A 12,709-nucleotide genomic window follows, 5' to 3' on the forward strand; every position below is an offset into this window, starting at 1 on the left:
CAGCATCATTTGGGTTCAAAGATATAACAGTAAATACGGAAAAAATAATACTGGAAAGAAGTATGTGCAGTACTAAATAAGCTAATAAAAGCCTCAATAGCTATGAAAATAAAACTCTATGTATGTAGAAAAAGAAGTATCAAGTACATGACGTTTTGCACGATGTCACTACTAAATAACGTCATCGTAGATGCGAAAAAAACTGAGTAATTGGCTTTCATAGTATCACTACGAGGCGGTGGTTATGACTTATGAGTAACCGGTACGATTGTGAGTCAACAAACTAATGACCCATCTGATAATGGCTAATCTTTGCCCTGCGCACGCGCAACACAATATTATAAGGTCGCGGCGCCCGGCCCAGTGGCAGTGCCCCGTCGCGGTCGGTTGATCCAGCTCACACACAACACTCAGTCCGTCGCCAACGCGCGAGTCGATAAAACGTTAGCGCGCAGTTCGTATCGATATAAACAGACATGTTGTTTCACATCACTATCGCTGTGCTGGTGGCCGTTGCGCAGGCGAAATTCTACACGGACTGTGGTATGTCTGTTTTATTATTTTTTTAATCTATCAGCAGATTCCAATGTTGAATGAAATTAGAACAATGTGAAAAATATTAAATAATAAACTATACGTAATTAACATTCCTCTGGAAGCACTCTATCTAGTGATTAAAACCGTATTGAAATCGGTTAAGCGTACAAACTAATTTATACTTACTATGATAAGTTATCGTCAACATTCATTGACCCACCGCGTATTGTTGAAACACAGACGTAGAAAGAGTAAAGACAGATCAAAGTTAAAGCTATGACCCACCTAGCAGTTCCTACACAAGTTGGTGGGCTAACACACAACTTTTAATGAGGCCTACCATCGGCCTATTTCCTGCCACCAGCAATAAGATAATTTTGTAAACCTTCATCGAGGATTTGTCATCAAAATGGTCCAGATGGACCCCCCAAGGATCCGCGGGAGACTCAACAGGTCTACGTTATCGTAATTGGGGATCACGGTACGTAAGCGGGGGTCCATGAAATTCTATCTAGTTTCATAGAGAATGGGGCGTTTTCTAAATAAAACAAAGTAAGATTTTTTCGAGTTTTTCTTGTGCTGTGTGCCTAGTAGGTGTTAAAAAGGATTAACAGCACAATGAATTAATTAAATTCAGCAATCAATTCTCACTTTTTTTCGAAAACCGATAATTTTGTTGTCATTTTTTTTTGGAACTAGGCCGCCTTTCCATAGTTAGATTTATAGATTTTTTCGAAATTTGGGAAATGGGAATTATGTAACTGCAGGGTGTCTACTGGAACCAGCTAGATTTCGAAAGTGGTCTAAGAGAAAAAATTGTTGGTCCTCTGCCTAACAAACCTCTGGTCTATAGCCTATATCCTAGTGCTGTACTATACGTACCTATGCCTGAACAGTGCCAATTACCTGATAGGTGTAAACACCTGTGACATGGAGTAAACTACAGCAAATTATCATCATGGCCGTATTTACTCTGGCCGTAGGTCATCATTGAAGGCCACACGGTCATCTACCCGCCTACAAATAAATATAGGTTATCGCAAAACCTAACTAAGATAACGTTATATTTTTTATAGATCACCTTTGACCGTATTTTGATGTTCGACATAATACAGGTCGCGAGACCATTTTTTTATTCTTATTTGACCAGTTGAACCTTAATTGCGATCTCATTTGATTTTAACTGACGATTTAGTCCAAGATGGAAGCGTACTTACTAAAATAAGTTTATCTTACCCATACCTCTTCGGGATAAGCGATGTACCGATCTCGCCCTCCTATGAATCGCATGATTCGACCCGAGGAGGTGGGGTCCTACCCATAACTTGAGTTTTTAATTAGCAACATCGTACCGGAACGCTATATCGCTTGGCGTTATGGTGATTAATGCTTAATATCTACGCAGTTAAGGGCTAAAACATCTTAACTGTAGAAATAATATTTGATACATTTTTAAACCTGTAATTTAGTGGTAATTTATAATTAAAAAAATTGTAGTTTGTAATTAACCCTTCAGTAGTCGCGGTGGACTAATTCAAATTGAAATGAAAATTTATACCTGTGATATAAAATTAAAATATACTCGAAATTTCTAATTTTGTTTTGAGTTAGATAGGTTTATAGTACAATTAATAAGTAGTTACAGTTTTTTTTATACATACACTATGTTTATTTGTCATTCAAAATATTCAATCTACATTTTTTAATCAATGAACATTCATTCTATCAACGTTTTGAAAAAAAAATTATTAAATACGTATTGCGTGCGTTCGTATGCCTCGATATTCACTGTTGTTCATTCCTTCACGTTTACTGTTCACCGAATCGATTCAATAACGTGTCAAGTAAAACTTTATCTAAATCGGCTTTAAATGAACCCACCTATATGTATACATAATAATTTACGCGATAACCGAACCTGAATTTCACCAAAACTTGATATAAAATATTCGTTGATTAATTAATTATTTTTTTGTACGCTATTTGTACAAAACAATTTTTAAAAACTTTGAACTATCTAAATGACAAGAAAATGTAATAAAAAAAGATACATTTCTGAAATATACTTAGCAGACTAATTCACTATCTTTGACTTATGCTAGTTGACATACACAAAATTGAGATTCTATGTAATAAATGTCACCCGGTGCTTACTGGTGGATATCATACACTTTGTTGATGACATATCTCAATCAATTTGATGTTTAATCGTATTTTAATAATCATAAAGACCAAAATAAATAAACAATAGGCCAAAGTCAAAGTTAGTGAATTAGCCTCCAGTTCTGCAGGCTAATACACTAACTTTGACTTATATTAGTTGACATATAAGTACGGAATTGAGATTAGTAACAAATGTCATCCGATGCCTGGTGACAATCCTTCATGGATATCATAAAGTATAGACGACATTTCTCAGTTGATTTGATTGTAATTTTAATATTTTGTTTAATAACTATTTGCCAGGACTGGATACTAGCAAATTGTTCAATATTAACTTAACCAAAAAAAATTGGTAAAATATGTAAAGGGTGCATCTCGAGCGGGAGGGGAGGGTTCGCAGATGCACTTCGCTAGGAGACATAGTTAGGCATTATAAAATATGGTGCCTAATAATGGGGATGATTACTAGGTTTGAATATATTGATTTTATGATACATTCGATTAAATAGGGTCAATGTTAACTAATTAATATATAAAAGGCAAAGATTGTCTGGATATTTGCAAAATAAATGAGATTATAAAATTTCAAAATCTATTAAAAATCTTTTATCGTAATTAGATGAAAATTTATACAGTTTTAGCTTCCTTACATTAAATGTGACATTTTTTAATATTTAAACTATAAACATAAACGCACAAATAACAAAGATATTAGTAATTTTGTTTGTACGCACATACAAAGCTAACGATCATTACATTGCCTACGACGTCATTAGTTTGTGCCATTTTGTATGGGGCGTTTTTCAGGGATCCGCGGCAGCGCCGCAAATCTGACCCTTTATATCCCTGTAGCTCCGAAAGTAATGATCGCAGATACCCCGTTACTTTTACAAAATTGCTTTACTATTAGCGTACTCTTAATTTATATACAATTTAAAAAAAACTGTCATCATCCCTATTGTGTCCCTTATGTGTATAGGAAAGTTTATTTTATATAATAACTTAACATAATGGTGAACTCGCCGTCCTCACAAAAACGTTTATGAGGATGGCTATTTATGTACCTAATTATGTAACACTTTTTGTATTTTGTACAATAAAATAAAATATATATATATAATAAATAACAAAATAACAGACCAAATTAGTGAATAGGCCAGCTGGTCTGAGACTAGTTACTACCCTACCGACAAAGACGTACCTAGCTTCCGCAAAGCGATTTAGTATTTATGAAATTAATATAGCTAACTATTATAGAAAATCCAAAGGCAAAAATTGTAAGAGAAGGTCAACAACCTACATTATTTAATAACTCATTCAATTTACCTCTCGGATGGTAAAATTATACGAATGTCAAATGCAAATCTATTCCCTTTTACGCTTAAGTAGGTGAGATAATTAACCTTTGATATAACGTACAAATATAATTAAGATACGAGAACTCACCCTCCAGACTGACAAATACGGGTTGAGAGGACCCATGTAGTAAAATGAAAATAATATACCAAAATATCTCGGTAAATAATTGAGTTTAAAAAAAAAACAAAAGGTATTTTCACTTAACCATAAGTGCTTTGTTAACCTTTGTGGTTCGGATGACGAGGTCCTGTGTTCGAAACCTGGGTTGGGCTGTATGAGATGTTGAGTTTTTCTTTCTTTTATGAAATTTTCAGTTGAAAAATTTCTGTCCGGAGTTGATAAGTCGGTGGTGTTAAGTACACCCCCGTGCCTCGAAGAGCACTTTAAGTTGTCGGCCTCGGTCATTATCATTAACATTAGATAGTTTTGCCTATCACCTGCCCACCCGGCGAGCTGGTTGAACAGCGTGGTGGAAGAGGGAGGGAGGTCTGGCTCTGTAGCAGGCCGTTAAAATAGGATGATATTAGGTACATATAATAATTATCTCGGTAGGGAGGTACCTAAATAAATGTTTTGTTAAAAAAATTCAGTTGTCTGTAAAGTCGATAGTTGAACGTGACAACGTCTAAGAAAATACTGATAAAATGGTTGCATTTTTCAAAAGAAAAAGTTCGTTTTTCTAAAATACTGTTTAATAATCTTCATAGACCAGAATATTTATCTTGTAAATTTAGGATTTAAAAAAAGTTAGGATATCCAAACACCAAGTCTTGAGCCATACAAATGTAAACTATTTTTTTTTTTGACTTGCCCTTGACTACAATCTCATTACGTAGTAATCTCTTAAGTCTAAGATGGAAGAGGATTAACTTGTTACGAGGAGGAAAAGGGTAACTAGCCACGGCCGAAGCCTCCCACCAGCAAAATCGACGATAGTAATACCATAATCCATAATGATACCATAATCGACGGCTAATAGGCGGCGAAACTTCGAAGGAGTTTCCGGACTTCTTCTTCTTCAGAACTTCGTCTTCCATGTGGACGCAGTCGCGGGCGTTTGTGTGTCTTATTATATGTTGAAAAGTTAATTACAGTGTGAATATGTGGTCATAATGAATGCCAACTATGCGTCAACTTTACTCATTAGCGGAGTCGGCAGTGACCGTCGCGCTCATACAACTTTGTTGATCTAACTTTACAAATGTTCAACTTTTATGACGCTATCATAATATCTCGCTATTTTTATGTTCATGCGTTTATATTGGTAATGAAAGTTGTGAAGCATGAACCAGTAGAGGCTAGATCTTCGTTATTTTATCTCTTACATCTCTCCTCTAGCATGTGACCAACAACATATCTTTTTTTTTAATGTAGTAGGCTTACGCTTGACCATCATCTAGCCTGATGGAAAGCAATGATGAGGTCTAAAATGAAGCGCGATTGCCTTGAAGGTGCACAAATTGTAGGTGTCAGGAAACACAGACGCCGGAAGGGCCCGGCGTTCCATATTTTAGCAGTTCTTATTAGGAACGTGAAGATATTTATCTCGTGAAGATAAATAGAAAAAATGTCCTTGATGAAATTTCTATGAATTGGCCAAAAAAATTATATTACAATTATGTATTAAGACAGTTAATTTTCCTACACGATTTGATACTGATTTAATAAATGTATTTTTTTTTAATTTTATTGAGGATCTGGGCCTGTAACCATGTGGCACGTCGATTCTATTTCTACAAACGCTAACGGGTCAAAAATTAAAAATGTATGGGATTGACATTCGTTATGGTCACGTGATCAAGTAATCGATCGGATCTGTCATTCCCAAACATTTTTTTTTATTTTTCGATGCGTTAGCGTTTTATTTGTTATTCTCTACAAGTTAGCCCTTGACAATCTTATCTGATGGTAATTGATGATGCAATCTAAGACGGAAGCGGGCTTTATAAAATGAGGTCTGTCTATTGCAGGCTCTCGTTGTATAGCTTGGCAACTTCATTCGTAACACTCCTAATGGTCCGCGCGGGCCGGGGGCCAGTAGCGATGAATGAAAAACCCACGACTGATGCACCTCACTTCCCAGCACGCACAATTTCACACCAGACTTTCCCCCCGTCGCCCGCATATTGCCAGCTATAGTACAGATATTTTAGAAAAATAAACAGATAGATAAAAGGCATATTACTATTCAGAATATAACCGGTTCTTATGAACAAAATTATGTGAAACATGGCAACCATCTTCGTCGGCATCATGTTCATATTATAGTGGCATAATTACTCCACATATTATGTCGCTTTGTTCCTAATTCGCTACTCTAATATAGTTCTTATTATACACGTGATTAGGAACCAGGTTAGCTTGAACATTACAACAATAACACGTATGTGGATAAGTAGTCATATTTCAGTAATTGCATTGAATCAACAATGACATAGGGTCAGCAAATAAAGTTAGCAACAAAGATTAGCAAGTTGGTAAGCACTTTTACCCGTAAAAATACGGGGATAATATATAGCCTATAATAGCCTTCCTTAATAAATGGGCTATCTAACACTGAAATAATTTTTCAAATCGGACCAGAAGTTCCTGAGATTAGCGCGTTCAATCAGAAAACAAACAAACTCTTCAGCTTTATAATATTAGTATAGATAATCTGCAGTTTGAAGTTTTTGAGTGGTAGATTCGCTAGTTGCTAGGTTTGACTTCCCAAAGATGCCTGTAATTGATGAATGAATTCGTTTTGAATTAATTAACTAGCGAAGTGCCTCTGATAACGTAGCCTTCCATTGGTGAAAGAATTCTTCAAATCGATTTAGTGTTAGGTATATGCGTGAAAGCTTAGGTAATAAACAGGCATATAGGTAGGTAATAATGATTTTAAACTAGATTTTTATCCAAAAAAAGAAAAAAGACGAGAGCGTCAACTGTCGTAGGTATAGAAATTTTCACATTCGGAAAATTTCAAAATAAAATCCGTTTGTACTACATTTTGAATGTTTCTTTTTTCCTTAATTTAATGGCAACCCTGTTTGCAGCAATTTGTAATGGAACACGAATAAGTATAGTACAAATGCAATTAGATTGGTTGCAGTTACTAGGTATTTTACGCATTTACTGCATTGCTACGAGTATAAATATAGGTAAGAAAAACAATTAAAGTTGGAACTACCTACTTGTTATTCGTAGTACCTACCTACTTTGATGTCTTGTCATATTACATAGAAATGGTCCTAATGGCCTGGTCATAGTGAATAGCATCACAACGAGACCACTAAAAAGTTACCGTTTTATTGGTACGTGGAAAAAATGAAAAACTGCGTTTATTTCAACATTATGCCACACATCACAATTTTTCTAGTACACCCAGGACTATACCCTGTGAAGAATGGCATAACCTAGAAAATGGCCCCTGCTCAGCATACTTAATGCTACATGACATTTTAAACACAGCACAATATCTCTTTTCTACTAGAAAAATGTATGGGAATGACAAATCTTGATCACGTGTCCTGTTTATCAACAGGACACGTGATCAAGATTTGTCATTCCCATACATTTTTCTAGTTTATGAAGCGTTAGCGATCGTAGAAAGAGAATCGACATGCCACTTGGCTACATGTTGCGATGTTTGACTACGTCGGCTATTGGATTTTTCGCTTTCGGTCACAATTTCATACAAATTATTGTTCAGTCATCGTAAAGAATCCACTTTTTGTCACATATAATATTCAGCGAAAGCCAATGAGGTTTTTAACGCACAAAGAATGCGATACAGCCATCAGTGGCGTAGCTAAAAGGTAATCAAGGGCATATAAGAAAATGGAGCCCCAATACTATCTAAACTGATTAGGTTTTATTAAGTAAAAATATTCATCAGCTCATTTTCTTTTTCGAAATCGTCTTAGTTCAGTTCGGTCGCGATTTTCTGGTTAGGGTTCGAGGGCCCCCTAAGCTTGAAGGTCCCGGGGCACTGCCTAACCCCTGGGTAGTTACGCCATTGACACCCATATTAGCATTTATAGACCCATAGACCGCGCCAAACTTCGAGTCGTTTCTGAACACAAACAATAAGTAGGTATAGTTGACACAGAAAAACATATCCCAGCGGGCTTTCAGGTTATGTCAGAGCGGACTTGAACTTTGGCGCATACTATACCTACTCGTAGGCATTAACGTATGTAGGATTATTTCCTAGGGTGGGCCCAGGCCCACCTTAAGGGGCCAGCCCCTGACATACCGCTGATCAGAGTCGACACTCATTATAGAAATATCGTACACAATGTTTGTCGACGGTGGCCTCTGAAACGGTACGACGATTTTATTGATTTTTCTTTGTATATTTTGTATTTTGGCGTCTATCATAGAATTTTAAATCGATAGCCAAGAATTTTAGGATAGGCACTAACCATTCTAGGGTGGGCCCGGCCCACCCGGCCCACCACTATATACGCCTAGGTAGTAGTAGCTTGTAGGTAGCCGTCGTTCTCTGAATTCATTGATCAAACCACCTATGGGATACTCCTCGTAAGAAGATGTGATACTAGATTAATTTGCTAACTCCATTGTTCTCTTACTTCCAGGCTCGAAGCTAGCCACTGTGGAGAATGTGGGAGTGAGCGGCTGCAAGGAGGACGCCAAGGAGTGCGTACTCAAAAGGAACAGCAATGTCACCATCAGCCTCGACTTCGTGCCCTGTAAGTCTATCATCACACTATTTTAATAGCCTGGCACCATTGGAGAGGGGATTCGCGCTTATGAAGAACTATTCACCGCTTGTTTTTTTCTTTATTTTTATAAGTTAGCCCTTGACTACAATCTCACTTGATGATAAGTAATGCTGAAATCGAAGACTTGCAGGTAAACTTGTTAGGAGGAGGATGAAAATACACACCCTTTATGGTTTCTACACATCGTACCGGAACGCTTGGCGGTAGGTACGTTTTCGCCGGTATGATTGTAGCTACAGCCGAAGCCTCCCACAAGCCAGAACTGGACCAATTAAGAAAACCTCAATCGGGGGATAGAAACCAGGACCTCCGCCTTGTAAATCCACCGCGCACATAGAAAAACATTATTTTAGTCATGAAAGCTTTTTAAAAAATTATATATAGCTTCCTGTTTTAAATAGATATTTTCAAGATATCGTGTTATTAGAGGCGACCCGCGACATGCACTATATGCCCATCAGTGGGCTCTTCATGGACCAATGTGTGTCTGGAAACCCTCGAAACTTTATTACCTATTAAGTTTTCGTCTTTAAGTATCACCATACAATCAAAAAGCATGTAAAGTGTAAACTAAGTCTACTTGAAATAAATGTTGAATTTAACTTGCTAAAGTGTTTTTCAGACAGCATGGGTACGGTGACAGTCGTCTGTATGACATTCATAATACGTACTATTATCGTGAATCGCGGCAAACTTTCAAGAGTGAAACGAACTGTCACCCGCACCATCCTACATAAAACGAACTTTAAGCCTAAACTCTTTCACATCAACACCTTGACTTCCAGCGGAGGACGTGTCCAGCCTGCAGACGGTGGTGCACGGCATCATCATGAACCTCCCGGTGCCGTTCCCTCTGCCTCAGCCTGATGCCTGCAAGGACTGCGGACTCACTTGTCCTCTCAAGGTATACCTACCTTCCAACCTATTTTTTTTATTTCAAAAAATCTTTTGTAGTTATGGGTGAAGGTAGGTACTCTTCCATAACAAGACCCCCAAGACTGTGATATACCTGCCATAAGTTAAAGTAAAAAACATTTGCCTAGTCGCGGTTTCTACACCATTGATGAGTTTCTTAATGATAAAGGAGCTTGGAGGCCATTGGATCATCTTCCACCTTCACACAGGAAGTAAAACTATGAAAAATTGTAGTATTCTTATCAATTGTATATTATAATACTGTATGATTTTTTAAAAGAGCAACTGTCGAGTTTCTTCTCAGCAGAACCAGCCTTCCGAACCGGTGCTAGAATCTTTACAAATAGTCTACTGACGTTTTAAAAGTGTTTGTAAACTGAGCCTACTTGAAATAAACGATTTTGATTTTTTTTTATAAAACTTCTTTACGCAGGCTTGACTTTACGTATTTGGTAAATACGTTACGAAAAGTGTAATCAGGCGAGCCGAACGGACGTTGACAGGGAGAACATAATGATATGATAACTCTTGTAACGTTCATTTTATTGGTATCAATTTAAAATGATCGGGAAAACCAGTGGCGTAGCTAGGTTACCAAGGGCCCTGATGCAAAAAATAATTGGGCTCCAATACGATCTAAACTGGTTAGGTTTTGTAAGTAAAACTTACTAACTTTTAACTTTATCGTCAGCTCTTTTACGTTTTCGAAATTTTCAAAGATCAGTTCCAACGCGAAGTTAACGATCGAGGGTCCCAGTAGCTTGAGGGCTCCAGGGCATTGCACCGCCCTGGGTAGCTACCTACGCCATTGGGGAGAGCACAAAGTCCTCTGAGGCACGGGCAAGGAAAGTAAGAACGGGTGTTTAATGCTAGCCACTCGCAACCAACACACGATCAGTTTTATCGGATGTCCTGCCGTTAGCGCTGCAGGCACGTGAATTTATTGGGTGGTGAATGGCTAGCATAAGATAGGTGGAGTAATCTGTACCTACCCTACAAACTCTAGTCCTGTAATGCGTTCCCAAATTATCGTTTCCCCTGCGTACTTTCGTACAACTTTGCTGATAAACGCTAACTTTTTCACTTACCAAATATCCATTATGGAGCATTATGGTCTATCACAATTTCCATTCTATTAGAACTACAAAATCCTTAATAGAGAAAACTTTTTATTAATATCCTAAATAAAAGAAAAACACTGCACAACTCACGTGATTATAGGCGAAGTATGCTCGTAATTTTGAACCCTTAGTCATAATCTCTCTCTTTAATTAAGTTCTAAAACATCATCATCGTTATCAACCCATATTCGACTCACTGCTGAGCTCGACTCTCCTCTCAGAATTAGAGGGGTTAGGTCATTAATCCACCAGGCTGGCCCAATGCGGATTGGCAGACTTCACACACGCAGAGAATTAAGAAAATTCTCTGGTATGCAGGTTTCCTCACGATGTTTTCCTTCACCGTCTGAGACACGTGATATTTAATTTCTTAAAATGGACATAACTGAAAAGTTGGAGGTGCATGCCCCGGACCGGATTCGAACCTACGCCTCCTATCAGTCTAATTTCTAAAACAGCTCGACATTCACAGGAAGATAAAAGAAAGAGGTCAATAAGCAACATATAGGCAAGTCGCTAGGTTTTGAGAGATTTGTGAAAAACGAATTACATGCGGATAAAAAAAAATTTAAATAAAACTAAATTTTTGAAGTCTATTAATAAAATTGTTTACCTAATTGATTTTATTTAAAATGCATCCCTATTTCAGGCTGGAAGTAAAGCGAGCTACCAATCCACGCTCCCCATACTCAAATCCTATCCCAAAGTGAAGGTGGAAGTCAAATGGGAGCTCCAAGACAAGGACGGCGAAGACCTGGTCTGCATCATCATACCGGCTCGACTCAACTAAACCAATACTTCGATCATAAGGACTTCTATTTAAATACTTGGACTGCAGTTTAATAAAACGTGTCTGTTTTGGATGAAAAGATTAGTTAATTATGTGATTATTTAAGATTAGCTGACACCGCGCGGTTCCCGTTCCCGTAGGAATATGGGGATAATATATAGCCTATAGCCTTCCTCGATAAATGGGCTATCTAACACTGAAAGAATTTTTCAAATCGGACCAGTAGTTCCTGAGATTAGCGCGTTCAATCAAACAAACTCTTCAGCTATGTAATATTAGTATTAGTATAGATAACATTGTAGCAATTTTATTCATGAAACAGTGGCGGCATTAGGAAGCGCCAAAGGGGGGACAAAAATAATTTACAAGTTTTCAAAATACGAATTTTCTTCCGTATTCTATTTATAGCGAGAAGGTACTCATATTTTGCAATTTTTGGAGGGTTTTTCTTTTCATGACATTCGAATCTCTTTTTACTCTTTTGTAATTAGTGTCTTAAAGAAGAGCTTTTGTTGAAGTTAAAAGTTCGTGTATTTAATATTTTAAGAAGTATTCTTTGTTCTCATTGCTGTTTTTCTGTACCTAAAAATTTCATAATTAAAACTAAAAGCATTTAAGTTTAATTATTATAAGTTTATTGTACCTACTAAAGAGCACGTACACGGATTGTGTGTTTATTTAAAAGTAGACGTAGCAATATCTGATAACTAGCTGACGAATTGGAGTCGAACTCTGGACCTTACGGTTCGTAGCTAAACCAGCTAACCACAGGACCAATGAGGCAGATTTTAAAAAAGGCATTTCATCTTAAATCAATTTAGATCAAGACCACAGTAGCATCCACAGACTGATCAAACCATTTATTTTGACCTTTCCTCATAGAACGAATTTATAAAGGTTGAAAGTATGTCATGCTTCTACCATTCCTCAGTACATAATTATTGCTGCGTCTATGATATTATAAAAAAAATTGTCTTGCCTAAGTTGTTCACCAAAGTTTCGTAAGATATTTGTACATCACATAATAGAGATAAGTATAAAATTATCAAAAATCTAATGACTTTCATTTATTTCTATTATTTCCAAATTGAGAA

General features: G+C 37.0%; 1 protein-coding gene across 1 annotated transcript; it reads left to right on the forward strand.

Moving 5' to 3' along the window:
- Positions 1-365: 365 nt before the first annotated feature.
- LOC112052588 (ecdysteroid-regulated 16 kDa protein) lies at positions 366-12,672 on the forward strand. The gene is made up of 4 exons (XM_024091732.2): positions 366-543; positions 8,643-8,756; positions 9,575-9,693; positions 11,475-12,672. The coding sequence occupies exons 1-4, from the start codon at positions 477-479 to the stop codon at positions 11,613-11,615; spliced, it is 441 nt and encodes a 146-aa protein (XP_023947500.1). The 5' UTR covers positions 366-476; the 3' UTR covers positions 11,616-12,672.
- The last annotated feature ends 37 nt before the right edge of the window (positions 12,673-12,709 follow it).

Source organism: Bicyclus anynana, chromosome 16 (genome assembly GCF_947172395.1).
Source record: "Bicyclus anynana chromosome 16, ilBicAnyn1.1, whole genome shotgun sequence".
Classification (NCBI taxonomy): Eukaryota; Metazoa; Arthropoda; class Insecta; order Lepidoptera; family Nymphalidae; genus Bicyclus; species Bicyclus anynana.